Source organism: Pithys albifrons, chromosome 2 (genome assembly GCF_047495875.1).
Source record: "Pithys albifrons albifrons isolate INPA30051 chromosome 2, PitAlb_v1, whole genome shotgun sequence".
Classification (NCBI taxonomy): Eukaryota; Metazoa; Chordata; class Aves; order Passeriformes; family Thamnophilidae; genus Pithys; species Pithys albifrons.
Genome location: NC_092459.1, coordinates 49,419,666 through 49,436,698, shown reverse-complemented (window position 1 = coordinate 49,436,698; position 17,033 = coordinate 49,419,666). Strand labels below are relative to the sequence as shown.

General features: G+C 44.3%; 1 protein-coding gene across 1 annotated transcript in view; it reads right to left on the bottom strand.

Moving 5' to 3' along the window:
- The window catches only part of SLC35F1 (solute carrier family 35 member F1), a 242,607-nt gene extending 236,169 nt beyond the window's left edge, over positions 1-6,438 (bottom strand). Inside the window, exon 1 of the mRNA XM_071548962.1 lies at positions 5,838-6,438. Coding sequence (XP_071405063.1) covers positions 5,838-6,040 — 203 coding nt within the window. The 5' untranslated portion in view covers positions 6,041-6,438. The remainder of the gene's footprint in view (positions 1-5,837) is intronic.
- Between the last annotated feature and the right edge of the window lie 10,595 nt (positions 6,439-17,033).

Genomic DNA, 17,033 nt, shown 5'->3' with positions numbered 1-17,033 from the left:
GCCAGGTTGCTTTCCTACAGGCTGATATAACCTTCCCACTTCCTTGACCAAAAAGAATAATAGTAACAGGCACATGAAAGCCAACCTAGTTGCTTTATCTATGCTCTGAACTCATTTTCTTTAACTTACCTCAGAACAGTATAAATATTTTTACCTAAAAGGAGAACTACAGCTATCTGAATTGAGCTCAGGCTCATTCTTCTACAGTTACTGTGATTCTGGATGGACTTTGAGAAGCTATTTGTACTTTTAAAGAATAAAAATCCTAAAGGAAGGAAATTCTTTTGTTCTGAAGAAGAAAGCGAAGCAACTGAAGGTCATGAAAACTTACTTTTTTTTTTGATTCAAAAATTATATGTTTTATCCTTGACTTGCTTCTCATTAAGAAAAAAATGCCATAAAATATTTGGTTTGTTTGCCTCTCTGATCAGTCAAGTAAAAGACGTTACTGCTTTGGGGCAATGAAACACAGTGCCTCAATTTCATTATTATTCAGTTTCAGCTTCTTTCTAGTACATAAACCCCCTTATCTGATTTACTACATAGATACACGTTATTAGAAAGAAAAAAAAATTAGGCTATAGCATTTGATACTTGCAGCACCATTTAAACAGCTCTCCTCTCTGAAGAATTAGTAGCTTTGACACATGATTCAAGTTCAAAGTTAGTCAGCTAGCGGGCCAAACTCTTCCTTACTCCAGTATCAGGGATGAATTGGGGCTGTAACATACTAAAAAAACAACACTGTTACTCAGACTGCACCCAAACAGCCAGGCTTTCTGACAGAAAGAATATAAATTGTTTTTTTCATATAATTTTAATCAACAAATCACTACCTAGCTTAATAAATTACACTTATTTGCAACATTATTTTTTCTTCCTTTTCCTAAAACGGGAATTAGACCCTACACTGGCTTTATGCACAAGGCCAAAATTTATTTGATAAAGCAACTAAGTGAGCAAAGAAGTAGGAAGGGACTCACGCTTCTTGAGAAAGTTTTCACAATTCACTTGTGGAGAGAACATAACTACAAAGTTATTTAAAAGATGGCATGGCACTGAATGGCTGAAATTACTCTTTCTCCATTTTCTGATTCAAGTATATCTCTTATATTCTGATAGGATTTTTAGGAAACTTCTGAGAAATACCAAATGCCATTTAAGCAACAGAGAGCAAGAAAAAGCCCATGAAGACATCCTTGAAACAGCAAGATAAGGCACAACTAGATTTTATAGCTAGTATTCCTTAAGAAAGTACTAAGAGATAGAAGTGGGTAAATCCAGAAAAAAGTGCAATTCAGCTTTCTAAAAAAGTCTTCAAGGAAAGCAACACAATAGCAGTGCCTTAGATGTTACTCTGGAGACCTGAGTTCATCAATGCAGCTGTGGTATTTTTTGTTTCACAGCATAATCACATTTATTTAGTTAAAATAACTTTGTCACAGCATCTAAAGATATTAACTCCTGTTCCTTACAGAAACTTCATTTTCCTTCCTTGTCCTGGTGCCCAGGACTACAGAGACAGTGTTCATATATAAGCAGGTATCTCATTTGTTGGCTCTTGTTCAGAGAAATAATTTACAAGAATCCCCCAAAGAGATCATTTGGCAACCTGCTCCCCCTGTGTTTCAGCAATATTTATTGTCTGTCCAGTTCCTCTAAAGTGATGATAACCAGCTTTCCCAACACAAGATCAACATGTAAATTAGTTAAAAAGACTTCAGGGGCCACAGGCAGTGTTTGGCAGGTGATTCTCTGCCAATCACCTAGGGAGTGCAAGAAGGGGAAAGAAGCCCTTTCCCCGTGCTGGAATACAGTCAGATGCTTGAGACTCAGGTATCTCTGAAATGTGTAGGTGCCAGAGAGGAGGCGTGGAACTGCAGAACGCCGAGCCACATGATTTTCTCCTTATTTTCTTGCTTCACACTATAGGTGGGAGGCAATGCAGAGCAGGTGAGTCACTGCTCATTAAGTGGTCCTCTACAAGCAGACAGAGTTGGTGGAGTCCAATTTTGGCTTCACAGAAGTTTGAAGAAACAAGCAATAAAGCAGACAACATTATTCTTGCACTCCTCTGCAATATAGCGGGGCAGATTCAGTCGGAGACATTTGCACAGCAAATGTCACAAGTAAGGTACCAGGCAGTGCCCTGCAGCTGGGATTTATGGGCCATGGGTGTGTCGCAGGGCCACAGGTAATCAACACAACATTTCTCCTTAGTACAATGACAATTAAAAGCCATCCTCTCCCAACTCAGAACCATAGAGTCATTAATGTTGGAAAAGACCTCTAAGACCATGGAGTCCAACCATTAGCCCAGCACTGCCAGGTCTGCCATTAAACCATGTCACTAAGCACCACATCTACTTCAAGGATATGAGGAAGTTTGATCTAATTGCAGCAGGTCATGTTCACCATCACTGACAGCCCAGAATTTATATTCAAATTATTCCAGTAAATTCCTCAATTTTGTTGAGAATCTCCAGCCCTCCATGATTCTGAGCCTTCACTTCTGTTTTTCACTTTGGCTTTCTGTTAAGGCCAACTTTTTTTCAGAGTGCAATGTTTGCTGTGATCACTGAAATAGATTTTTACAGTCAAACAGCTCTGCTTTCAGTGTGTTCTCTCTCAAACACCCTGGGGGTGTTGTTTCAGTGTTTCTCTATTACTTTGGGATCTACTGAGTGAACAGAGAGGAGAGGTTGGAATGTGGAGTTAAAATAAGCTTCTACAGCTTGTAAAACAATTTTAAGAGGAAACTTCGAAGGCAATTCAGGAATCAGCAAGTGCCTGGCTGACCGAACTGCTAAACATAAAGTGAGAGAGCAACAATGTTCAGTTTCTGCCAGTGCCTATCCCCATTCTCTTACTGCTGTGTCTCCTCCCTGACCACAACATAATCTGTCCCTTCCCTCTGCACAGACTTCTTATGAGGGCTTCTTGATATAGGATAAGGGTTTTAAAATAAAAGATTAAATTCAGATGAGCTATAAGGAAGAAGATTTTTACTGTGAGGGTGGTGAAACACTGGAACAGGTTGCCAGAGATGTGCTAGATGCTTCAAACATTCAAGGCTGGGTTGGATGTGACTCTGAGCAACCTGAGCTCGTTGAAGACGTTCCAGCTGAATGCAGCAGGGCTTGGATAAGGTAACCTTTGAAGGACCCTTCCAACCCAAACTATTCTATGATTCCACCAGCTATAAACAAGTTTCTGGCAGCCCCAGCTGTTGTAAGCCTTTTTATTTTGATGTCTGCCTGAGGATCCTCTGCTTTGTCTAGCAGAAAACAGAAGCACATGAGCTCATCACAGTGAGTCAATCAGGAATCTCTCACAAATGAGTCTCAAGCAAATGTGCACACAAAGTCTAGGCAGGATAGAGAAAGTGCTACCCTTTTCTGGTAAAAAAACAATTGGAAAAGCCAATGTTTGGTTTGTTCTGAGCTCTTTTTTATGGATATGACACATATATATTTCTTCCTTTCCCTTATGTATTTGCATTCTATTGTTTCCAAAGAAGATGAAAATATAAACATTGTTGTCAGGATTCATTTCACTGTGTCAGGATTGATTTCACTGCACCACCAGAAATACTGATGAAAGCCACGATGTTACATGGACTGAGACATTAGTTCCCATGGAAAGCTGAAAAAAAATTAAGGAAAACTAACTTGGGCAAAATGTCCACTGATACACTGTGGGATTTGCTAAGGATTAAAATACCTTAGTAAAAAGTCTTCTCCCTTTCCATAAATCACAAAAATTCGAAAATGTTTACTCTTATTTGAGGAGCAAAAAAGAACACACACACACAAAAAAAAGTGACTGAACTTCTTTTTGCTAGGGTGCTCCTCCAGGCAATGGAAGATGTCATTTCTAGATTCAAGTTTGTGAATCAAAGATTTGAACTTCCGTCACCACAGTCAATTTCTACCCTTTTCCTCCCTTAACAAAACAAACAAAATCCCCAAATAAACAAACAAAAAACCAAAACAAAACAAAGCCACCACGACCTAGATATTCTCATTTCAATCATATAAAAAGAACAATAAATATGGATTTGATTCTTTATCTATGGCTGAAAGTTATATATACACATAAACATGGTAACTGCCTAGACTATATGAATTAATCCAACGACTCCTACCCATGATGACTGTGGTCAATTTGATGACTTCCCAGAGATCACTATTATCACCCTTGCACAGGAGAACCTATTGTTTTTGTACCTGATCTCTTCACCACATCTTCATATATCTCTTGCTGGCCCTGAGAAAACCTCTTTTCTCTAGTGTCTTATATCACAACTGACACACACCTCAGGATAACGAAGCAGAGGAGAGCAGGATATGGCAAGCACAGGGCATCTAAGATGACACAGACTGTCACACTGAGGAATTGAGTGGATTTTAGTGTACTGAGAGTGGCAAACCCACATGTACAAGAAAATGTGTAATTGAGTTGAAGCAGCTGTTACTTGTTCGACTTCTTTTCAATCCTTCTCATGCTCAGATCAGATACATATTTCCTCCCTTACTGATGCTTTGGAAAAGAACTCCTAGCTTGGTAACTATTAATTAACAGCATATAGTAACGAGCAAATAGCTTCATGTATTTGTAACAATGTAACACTTGTAAGAATGTAACTCCTAATATTTAAAAGCTTCAACGGGTCAGCAACCTTCATCTTCAAAGCTAATGTATCCAAATAGAAGGTTTAGTAGCTTGACCATACTACACGTATCTGAAACTAAAGATGGGACAATGAGGCCAAAGCTGGTACGCAACATGCATTTGCTGCAATCGCTCTATTAGCGCGTAAGAGTCATTAGGCTGAAGTGATGGCTCCAGCTGGCTTTTCAGACAAGAGCTCCTTCTGGAGAAGTGCAACCAGTTAGGCACTAGACGGACTCTGTTTCGTAGTAAAAATCTCTGCCCTAATCAAATGCAGTGCAAAAGAAACAAATGGCAGAGAGGTGAGTGCCAAGGATTTAAGTAAGATGGTTCCAGTGTTTTCTTGTGCCTTCGGCGAAATAATTTACTCTGAGTATCCTGCAGTTTTCCCATCTTTGCACTGACAATTCTGAGCCATACGCACGGGCGAACCGACTGGCTCGCCTCTCTTCAGCATCCCTCTCCCGCAGCCCCAGCGTGCCTCTCCCTGGCCACGCGAGCTGGTCGGAACCGGGCAAAGATCCCACACGGTACCACTCGGCACCCCGGAGCATCAGGCCGCGCCCGGCCGCTGCTGGCGGACCCGGCCGGGAGCCCCGCGGGGCCGCCCCTTCCCCGCCGCCCCTCTCGCCGCCGCCCGCGCTCCAACTTCCCCGGCTGCGCCTCTGCCACCGGCCGGGCTACGACAGCGGGGATATCGGCTCCCTTCCTCCCGCTGGCCCTCGCCTCTCCGCGACGGGCCAGGGAAGCTGGAGCAGGCGGGAGGCTCCGCTGCGGAGGTTGTGCCTGCGGACACGGCAGGTGCGACCGGCATGGGCGGGGAGGGCGCGGGCTGGCGCCGCACGCCGCCGCCTAGGAGGCAACAATGGACTGTGAGAGGCTCCGCGTCGCCGCCCCGCGCCCGCCCGGGGCTTCCGCGGGGAAGGGCGCTGCCACTCCAGCCCAGCGCAGCCCAGCCCAGTCCTGCCCTGCTGAGCCGAGCGAGCCGCCCCGCCGGCGCCTTCGTGCCCCGCCGCTCCACTCCGCCGAGGGGGCCGGGCCGGGTCGGGACCCCTCCGACGGGCGCCCCCGGGACCTGCGCGCCCCAGAGCGAGCGGCGCCGTGCCGTGCCGTTGCCGTGCAGTTCCGCGCTGCTGGAGCCCAGTTCCATCCCCTGGCCTCACCTGTTCAGCACTTTCCTGATCCTCTGGCGCACGCTGGAGGAGGGCGCGGAGATGCCGCTCCTGCCGCCGCCACTGCCGCCCTCCGCCGGCAGGTTCTCGATGGTGGCCACGACATGGCTGGGCTGCGGCGGGTGGTGCGGCGGCGGTGGCGGCTGCGGCGGCGGGGGGTGGCGGTGGTGGCGGTGGCGCTCGGGGGAGAGCATCGCGGCGGGGCTGCGCCTCAACGGAGAGCGGGGCGCATCCCGGCGGGAGAGCGGCGGGCGCTGCTGCCGCCGGCGCTGGCTCCCTCGGCTTCCGGGCAGCGCCAGACCCTCGCCCGCTCCTCCCTCACTGGGCTGCCATGCAGCGAGGGGCGGGATGCTGCTGCCGCCGCCAGCGAGTGCCGCTCACGGCCGACGAAGTGGCAGCAGTTTGGCGACCCTCCTCCTCCTCCCACACCCCCCGCGCCCAGCCGGTGCCTCCCCCCGGCGGAGCCGCCGCCGCTGCGCCGCCTCGATCCCCTTTGTTCCTCGCCCGCCACCGCCCCCGCTGTTCTAGCGCACGGCTGCCGCCGCGGCACGGCGCGGCACGGCTCTGCGCGGCGGCGGAGCCCCCTCGGAGCCCTCGGAACCCTTGGAGCCGGTGCGGCGGCGGCGCAGCCCCGACCCGCGGTGCCTCCGGGCCAGCGCGCCCGAGGCCGCCAGGGGGCGCCCGCGGCGACGGCAGCGCCCCCGCTCCTCCTGCACGGCCCGCGGGGCGCTCGGACAGGGACTCCGGGCACGGGATGCGGGACCCGAGGGGGGTCCCTTCGAGCCCCGCGGGATGGGGCCGGAGTCCCGCCCCCGGCCGCTAGGAGGGCGAGGGGGAAGCCGCGCCGGCGGCGCCCCGAACTTCTCCCCATTCAGTGCCCATCTGTTCTCTTTGGGGTGTTTAGATGTCTTTTGGGGGTGTTTTTTACTAGTCAGTTGGCTGATGGCCACATCTGGGCGGCACGGCACCCACTCCGCTCGCCGGTGCTGTGTGAACACCCGGGAGCTGCCGTACGCTTGTCCTCTGAAACGCAGCACGGCCGGTGTCGTCTTTAGGGAAAAGTGTAAAGAAGAAAATCGCCTCTGAACAACATCCTGGCTCTTACACTGCCCGAGGCACGTAAGGGACTGAGGGAGGGTTGGCAGTCACTAAAGTTCAGAGCTCCATACATTTTTCGTAGGGACAGTGCACTTGAAGTTCATGCCTGGGAGAGGCTTGCTACAGTGTGGCGTTTGTCTTGTTTAAATACGGGGAGACTCCCTGAAAAGAAATGGAATGAGCGGGTTTAATATTTCTTACTCTAAAAGAAATTTTTTCACTTCAAAATTTGAATTAGGCTCAGTGGTGGTAAAAATATGTATTTTTAAATCAATCATGTGTCTCTGAAACATAATGCATGATAGTTTTGCTAAGTCCTGTAAAACGACATACATTTGAAATTTCACCTTTTCCATTCTATTGTTCACCTCTACTTATTTTTGTCAAGGATTCTTTCCCTATATTTCTGTCTGTCTGAATCTTACACAAAGCTGTGAAGGTGAGAAGAACATTCGTAATAAGCAGGGAAATGTGGCTGTAAAGCTGTGAAGTATCCCCCAGGGAAATCAATAGATGTAATAGTCGAAATTACTTTTTTTTAATTTCTGTATTTCAGGTCGGTAATGTCTGTTCATATGAGCTATTCCTTTTGCCGATGTCGTTTTCCTCTGAGTACTTCATCAGCTTCAATCTAACAGGTCTTCAGATGAGATCTGGTGGAGCATGTTGCTTTACCAGAGGAATGCTTTTGAAGATGGGGCTCCCTCACTCGAAATCCTCTAAAGTTCATTCTCTGTTCTGGGCAAAAAGCCAGCTGTTTTCAGCGAGAGCAGAACCTCAGTTGAATCGGATTATGCTACTAAGAGATTCTCCTCTCCTCTGTTCCCCCCATGGCAACCACATGTTTCTATATGCGGAGAGAAGATGAGTTTCATTCTCCCTGGCAGCTCTTCGAAGTGGAAGGGACAGAGCCTCCAAGGCTGCAGTGCCTGCAGCCGGGCGGTACGAGATGAGCTGTGGGTCTGGCTGCCCGGTGTCGCCGTCCCTACTGTGTGCTGTCACCACGTGGCTCCAGCCGTAGCAAGCACTAACTCAGTCACTCTTCTCTGTCCTGTGTATCTCTAGCACCTATTTGTTAATGTTTCCATGGCCCTCGTTAAACGGGCCGTTTCTTCGATATGTGGCTGGATGAGTATTCTGGAAATAGTGTGACAGTAGGAGAGGCTTTAGGTAAGAGGTATGTTTTCTCTGGGTGCTCAGTGGCCATTTCAGACTAATCTGACAGCTGAGTGGATCAGAGCAACAGTGTTTGTGTAACTTCATTCCTGCTGATTAAACCAAATAAATACATACCTGAAGACCAATTTGGGATCTGCCAGTAAACAAGGGGGCTGTAGGGAGCTCCTGTACTCAGGACAGCCCCTTCATTTGGCAGCCCCTTTTTGTCCATGCAGAGGGAAGCTGTAGGTCTGTGCAGATAGCGCTGATGCCATCGTGACAAATGGATGTTTGCACATGGAGGTCCATCATAAATGTGCTGCCAAACTTTTGCTGAGCCTAATGAAATTGTTTCCAATTACTTCTCACTTTGTCTCAGTACCACACCACACACATAGCAGTACACAATCCCATAACTTTGTGCATTTAATATTGCAGCTTAGCCATGCTGGGTTTTTTCCATGATAACACAAAACTGCTGGGAGAAGCAATTAAACAGGATGTATTCTGTTTAGTAATATCAGCAGTAGACTGCATCAAACAATCCATAGTGACTGATTGAGAATCGCATTTTTTAACATTTGAATAATTGCTCAAGATGCTGTTCATGTGGGTCAGTATCCCTCGCAGTCCTAGCACCATTGGCCTAATTTCAAGCATGTACTAAGCATGATCAGCTCACTTGTAATTGTTTCTCTGTGTGTTGACATTCAACTATGGCATGTCTGGCATCTTCATTGTTGAAACACCCAATTGGATTAATTTTACCAGAAGGTAAGCATAGAATTTGTATAATTGTGAAAATGCATTTTTTGTTAAGCATTTTACCCCCCACCAGGTAAACATGCTAGAGGTTAGTCTTATGACTCTTTTTTGATGTTTACTCTGAAGAAGCAATTTACCTTTCTAGCAAGTCTGGTTTTAAGTGTACATTTTCCAAAATTGTTATGTGGGTTTAAACCCAGATTCTTGAAGCACTGAACTATCTTGGCCTTTTCACTCCCCAACAGCCTGCATAAATAAAAGGAAAAAAAACTCTCCATGGTCACCAGAGCTCATAAGGGACCAAGTTCTTTTTATTTTTGAGTTTCTGTCAATAAACTTTCACAAAGCTGTTGTAACAGCAGCTGCAACCACTGGCTAATGCACTGCCCAGAGGTCTGGCTTAAGCCTAAATCCTAGAGCCTGAAGAACAATCCTTAAAATAAGAGGGGAAGTCCATTCCTGGAGCTCTGACCTTGCAGTTGTGCTCTGATCCCTCTTGAGACCAGGAAGGACTTGTGGCAGGACCACATGCTTAGCAGTAACTAGAGGAACAACATGGCATCAGTAAATCTTATGAACAGGGCAGCAGTATCAACAAATAAGAAGTTTTATAAAGGCATGCACCTACATCTCTAGGTAGGTTGAAAATTCTCCCTGGATGTGATGACTTGGGCTCTCACCTTAGCTTCACCAAATTTTAGAGAATTTAAACTCAAAGTTTTCCTTTTCCAGCTGAGTCTCCTGAAATTGCTAAAACTGATTTTCTGCAGTACTCTTGGCATCTCTTGGTTCCCAGCTCCAAGAAAAGAAACCTAAATTCCAATGGTTGCAGCTCTGGTGTAAGATGTGGAACAGCTGTGGGTGTTGTACTCCCAAGGCTTTCTGTCTTGTAGTGGGGATTCAGTCAGAAAATCAGCCTCTTCCATCACATTTTTTTCAAAGATGGGAAAACTAAGGTACTGAAGCAGCTCTAGCCAAGACAAGACATGACCTGTCATTTCTCAAGCAAGCACCAAGAAGAAGAATTATGATCTCTTTTTCATCTCTCTGAATGACTATTCTAAATTTGCACTTTGATTTTTATCAAATATATACTCTCTGTTAAAATTTAAATTTTAATATTTGAGATAACATTTATCTTAAACCTTCTTATTTTATAGAAACATTGCTTGATTATTACTAAGAAATCAAATATTACTTTTTTTCTTTATCCTTGGAATGAAATAGTTGCAGCTGGAGAGAGTGAGATTTTTCATTAACACACTCTGCTGCAACACCAGATGGACCAACATTAGCTAAGAGCTGAGACTCATCCCACTTGTTTCTGCATAGTGTTATTTGTATTTCTAGTGAGTTTGGGTTGAGCACCATCCTGAAGCTGTAGTGCTTCTGCCTAGCTTATTTGAAACAAACCCAAGTACCCTGACAGGCAGAGTTGCATAGCAGCACAACCTTCATGTTTTCCCTCAGCCTCCATGTGCCAGCATCCCATTTTGGCACCATCATTGCATTTGTTACAGGCAATCATGGCCTCACAAGACCACTCTTAGTAGATGAAAAGTCATCAGTCCTGAATCAGAGCATAGGATGTCTATTCATACACACTAGTGGATGAACATCTGTGGAAAGGCAAAATAGCTGTGGGGAATCTCAGTACACAGCCCATACCAAGTTCCAAGGCAGCAACTCTGCATCTAATGAAATGAGGAGATCATGGAGGCACTAAGGCAGAGCTGCTCTCCCACTGACTCCTCAATCCCTTGCCTTACGTGCGATGTGAGACACCCCACTTGCATGGCACAAGGTGTGAGGAAGGTTGTGGGTGACAACACTTATTATTCACATCCATCATAAAAATATTTTATGTTTCTAATTAGTTGCAAGAGGGAACATACCAACTGACTAATAATTTTTGCTCTGGTGGGGAAATATTCACACACACACACACACAGACAGGGAGAATTACATTGCAATACCTTTGGAGCCCGAGACCAAGCTGCTGCATCCATATAAAAAAGATAGATTATACAATACAAAAATGGTAAAATTAAATAGAATTTATTCTTTTCCATCACCTTGGGTGAGCAGCAAAGGCACAATAAAAAGTACAATCAATAATCTGTGAATGCCTCAGCTTACAATAGTACAAGGTTCACAAGCAGTTCAGAAACGGAACATCTGGAATAGCTCAGTTTCTCTGGAGAAGAATAGAGAGCTCCTGTCTCACATATGTTTGCCTGTTCTTTGAGATTTCCCTTGCTTCACTGCTGCAGCCATGCAATCTCTGGCAGCTTTTTGACAGTTGCAGGCATTTATGTACTTGTCCTTTTCCTCATCTGCATAAAAATATATTAATCCAGCAGAGATTAATTAAGAACAGTGTTAACTTCCCTGCTTTGCATGTAGTATAGGTGAGTCACAGAATCAAAGCCATAGACGAAAGAAAGCTGAATCTCAAAAGCAAGAGTTCATCAGCTCAGAAAGCTGCAGGGAGGCAGACTGTTATTTCCCTTGTTGATATTCAGTACTGCAAAAGCAAGTAAGAAGAAGTCCCTAACTTGGTAGTAAAAAGACAAATAAACTTGTAATAGTTGTGTTTCTGATTTTATGCAGCCTAATATCATTTTAAATCTACTTTTTCCTTTCAATAAATCACATTAAAATTACTTTTATTTGTTTTATTGTGTGATTCCTCTTCTTCCTCATTGCATAATTAAATGGTAGTCTACAATATGCCCCAATCTAACTGTCTCTACTTGTCCAGATATCACAAGTTTTTTAAATAATCCTATTCTTCTATGGAAAAACAGTCACTCTTCAACCTGTTAATTGGTCAGCAATCCAAAAATGTGATACACAGATGTGAAAAAATCGATTTTACATCAATTCTTTTTGATTTTGAAAAAGCAAGTCTTGAAAAGTCCATTTCAGGAGGAATTTGACAATGTAATATTGCTTTATCTCTTTACTTAAGTGTACTTTATGCAAAACTCCCCCATCTTGCAGGATCTTCTCTGCTAGGGGCACTATGCGAGCAAGTTGGAGGCATGTTTTGACCCACAACTTGGAAAACATTTTTGGAAACAACAAGTAGACTTAGACTTATTAGTCTCAAAGCATCTGTTTCCCTGCCATAGGAATGAACCTTTCCCACACCCCTACTGCATGCAGAGCTATTCACATATTTAGGCCCTTTAGTGGCAATTAGGATTACTAGCCGGATGATAACTAAATACTGACTCCCTAAAATTGGAAAGACACACCTCACAGCAGAGGTGGTTTATTAGTCCATTTGCAAGACAGATAACTAAGAATCTGTCAGTGAGAGAGACCTGGGTTTACAAGAGTGAAGTTGCCTTTGGATAAAAGGCATTTCACTGCTCCAGTTTCATCACACTGTCTTCATACACAGATAGCTTAGTGCAATGTAGTGGCCTCTGGTGCATAAGAGTTATTATAAGGTCCTTCTGTCCATATAATTTCTGAGTAGGCGGCATCCAAACAAACACACAAGGTTAGAGGAGAATCACAGAGCCATTTAGGTTGGAAAGGACCTTTAGGATCATGGAGTCTAACCATTAACTCGGTACTGCCAAGATCACCACTAAACTGTGTCCCTAAGCACCACATACATGTATTCTAAATACCTCTGGGGCTGGTGACTTGACCATTTCCCCAGGCAGCTTGTCTCAATGCTGAACAACCCTTTCAGCGAAGAAATTTTTTCTAACATCGAACCTAAACCACCCCTTGTGCAACTTGAGGCCTTCTCCTCACATCCTGTAATTTATTATCTGGGAGCAGAGACCAATCCCATCAACCTCACCTTGCTACAACCTTCTTTCAGGAAGTTGTAGAAAGCAATGAGGTCCCCACCAACCCACCCTATCCCCAGGCTAAACAATCCCAGTTCTTTCAGCCGCTCCTCATAAGATGTATGGTCCAGACCCTTTCCCAGCTTCATTGCCCTTCTCTGGACTCACTCCAGCACCTCAATGTCTTTCTTGAATTGAGGGGCCCAGAACCGAACACAGGACTCAAGGTGTGACCTCACCAGTGCTGAGTACAGGGGGATGATCACTACCCTGGTCCTGCTGGCCACAGTATTTCTGAAACAGACCAGGACTGCCAGACTCCAGGGCAGAGTGACATGGCAGTTTTGCTGGACAAGAATTCCATTTGGAAAAAGAACTTCAATGTCTAAAGAAAATCACCTCAGAAAAGAATGAGAGTTCATGTTGTCAGGGAAGAAAACCATTAGATGGACTGGAGAAATTAAAGGGGCTTCCCAAATAGCAAATATGTTAACCTCAAGAGAAAAACAGCCATACATGTTGGTGTGTGCCTTAGTGATATTATAATACCTTTCATTGACAGACTTTTGTCCTAGTTAATAACTTCAGAGGCCTCTGGGTTTCTAATTATTGCTGTCATAGTTCCCATAGGGAAACAAAATAGTTGGGCTGAAACATAAATTAAACCCAGTGGAGATGCAAGCAAGACCCCAGGGAGTGCAGCCTCAGCCCCAACCAAGTGTGAGTGCAGCATGGTCCTCCCTCCTCCCCCAGAGCTGTGGGGATAAGGGTCTGACTGAGGACAGGATGTGGGAGACCAAAGCAGAAGGGTTGTGCTTTCAAGTAGTTGTCATGACAGCAGTGGCAGGTTTAGCTTTTCCCTCTTCTTTTCACCTGCTCAGTCTGACCATTTGAATGGTACTGCTGTGACCACATCCATGTCTTCACTGGCAGTCCCACCCTTTGTGCTCTATTCAAACTTCTCGTGTCTTCATGCTCTGTCCTTGCATACATCTAGTTCCACCTGCCCTGGCTCCTGCAGCACAGAGCTGATCCATACAGCTGTGAGAACACAGCAACACTTCAGTTAATTTTATGGGAGAGGAGAATGACTGACCATTGCACTGCCTTTCCTTCTTTCTACCCTTTCTAACTTTCTGAGACTGCCTGGGACTGTCAGAATCCTGTTTATACCTTCAGTCTGCCCTAGGCTGTGGGATATACATGAACAAACATGCCCTTTTTCTAGCATAATGATGCTCCACAGACAGCAAATCACAGCATCTCTAGGGCAAAGGCTACAACAAGACAGGTGCTTTATTAACTCCATCAAGTAGTGGCACAGATTGCCCAGGATGGAAAGTCTCTGTCCTTGGACGTTTTCAAGACCCAACTGGAAAAAGCATAAGGCACCTGGTCTCACCTCTTGGCTCACCCTGCCATGAGTAGGAGGTTGGACCAGAATCTAGCTGAGCTTCCTTCCAAGAAGAGTTATCATACAATCCTATGAATTAGGGTTTTAGTAGTGTGAGTCATGTTTCGGCAATATGTGTATATGTAACTGTAGGGTCAGAAAAAGCCAGAAGGGGAAATGGCTGGGAAGAGCAACCTTTTCACCATTTTTCCACTATTTTTCTTTTTTTAGGATTAAGTTACAGAAAAGCACAAAAGGATGAGCATCTATAAAGTGACTTATTCCCACATGGCATTCTACAAGAGTGAAAATAAAACATATGTAAATAAAGCAACAACAAAGTGCTCAACCAATTCAAATTCTTAGTTACTCAAATTTATTGATAGAAATAGCAGATTCAGTTCTCTTGCCTTATTCCCTGCTGGACTGGAGAGAAGACTGCCTCTTGGAATTATTGCCTCAGTAAGATTCAAAATGTCTATGACTGACTGGTTGTTTCAGTGTATCCATCAATAGGGGTAACAGCTAATAAAACCAGATAAAAATCAGAAAACTTCCTTCAGGAGTGACACACTATAGGGATATTTCTTGTTGTTTTCTGGTGATTCTTTATGTCTGGTATATTTTTGTGAAATGTCTTAATCTTTTTAAAATAAAGATTGATTTCCAGGTATTAACCAGTTCTCCTTTCAAAGTGTAAAGTGCCTTTCCATGTTATCTTTTTTCATGTGTCACTCTGTTTTTCAGGCTTTGTTGGCAAGACACAACTGTAATTCTGCAAGAGGAGGGATTGTTGTTAAGCCAAGTCCAAAAGCTAGTGTTCTGAAGGGACTAAAGAGGAAACACATAGCTTTTGGGGGCAAGAAAATCACTTCTGTTAGTCATACTTTGCAAATAGGTGAACCTTTTGGGTGATTAATGAAAGTTATCATCTGGTTCAAGTCTTTATTCAATTATTACTTATTGTATTAGTTATGAATTACTGAAATAACAACAGCAGACTTGATTAACAGGACAACTCATGCTTAGGAAGGTATCTCCTAATAAAACCATTATGTCAGCATCATCAGTGATATTCAAAGAAAGTGGAATTATTTGCATGGTTAATCCTGATTGATTCCAGAGGTTAGATGTGATGATTGGAGAAGCCATGTCCCACAGTAAGTTTTACAATCGGAGAATATGCTAGTGGTTCATAAAGGATTATCTGAACAACACTGAATTTTGAAAAGAGATACAGAAACCAGAGACTATGGACAAAAGTCAGCTCTTTTTGCTGACTAGGATGCTAACTTCTTTTGACTTGTTTCTTTTAACTTGTTCTCAGAGCAAGTTCAACTAGCTCCCATGCTAAACAACTGATGCAGGACTTCAGTGGAAATTTTGCCTTGTTTCAGACTTTTGCTGCAGGTGCATCAACTGCTCTGGCAAACACAGATTTTCTTCTTATTTCTATGCACATTTGTACCACACCACAGAGTGCTGGAGCCTCACCCTGCTCTGCACTTAGGACAAAGAGCAGAGGAACCAGATGAAAAATGTGCTTGTCCTGATGTACAGGATTTGCTCCTTCCTACACCAGGATTAATGAACATGCCTATCATATTCTGGAAAGTATTTAACTGCCATGCCAACAATAGCAAGAGCTATCCTCAGTGATAAGAACTACTTAGCAGACAGATGTAATGCCTGTGTTGAAGTAAAAGCAAGTAAATCCCATAATAATGTGCTCCTGTACATACTGTGAAATCCTCAAGAAAGCACACTCTGCGTACAGAGTATAAATCCAGTTGAGATGACCGAGACAGCTTTACAGCTTTTTCTGACTCAGTAACCCAGCACAGGAGAACTGAAGACAAAGTACCAGAAGGGTGGTAGCCATGCAAACTGTTTCATGGCTGGGCTTGAAGACTGACTAGTACCCATTAAAATTTATTGTCTGGTAGCTAATCCTGTAAACTACTGCCTACTCTCCTAGGAGAAGCCTACCAGATACTGCCAGTCTTTCTGCTTTCTGAGTTCTCCTTTTCCTTGGACAAGCACAGACTGCATTTGCAGTTTCAGATTCAAATCCCTCTACCTCAACCTATCCAAAGAATTTACCAGAAACAAAAATGGACAGCAAAGCTAATGTTACTGCAGGGGAAGTGTCCTTTCAGAGTCTATGAAATGCACAAGGACATTTCAAATTTTACATCGAAGATTTCTAAGCCAGAGTGGAGATCCATGATACAAAAAACATAGCCTACCATGATACAAAAAACATAGCCTTGAGTTCCTCTGAATTTGAATTTGAGTCCTTTTGAAATTACAAGGAAGAGCAAGAAGCAGACCCAGTACCATGGTCTGGGGGCAAAGAAACCACAAGTCTCCAATAATACAACATCTACCATTCAGTAAACATCAGTTGCTTACTGCTTTATAGATTAGAAGAGAGCTGATTCTTCTGTTCTTCAAAATATAGTAAATGGTCAATACAATAGCTGCATGTGGGATATTTGTTTACTCCAGATGAGGACCTTTTGCATAATAAAAAGCTGAATATCCAAGTCATATCTCATAACAAGACAGCAACTCATGCATTCATGCTGAGTTGAGAGTGTACAAAAGGATGTACAAAAGAGTGTACAAAAGATGTACTATGAAATCAGCTCAATGAATTTGGTGGATGAAAGGCTGGTCATGATCCAGCAAAGTGCACTTGCAGCCCAGAAACCCAATTATATCCTGGGATACATCAAAAGCAGTATGGCCAGCAGGTTAAGGGAGGTGATTCTGCCCCTCTGTTCTGCTCTGGCGAGACCTCATCTGGAGCGCTGCATCCAGCTCTGGGGTCCTCAGCACGGAAAGGACATTGACCAGTTGGAGCATGTCCAGGGGAGGGTTACCAAGATGATTAGCAGGATGAAGCTCCTCTCATACAAGGAAAGACTGAGAGAGTTGGGTTTGTTCAGCCTG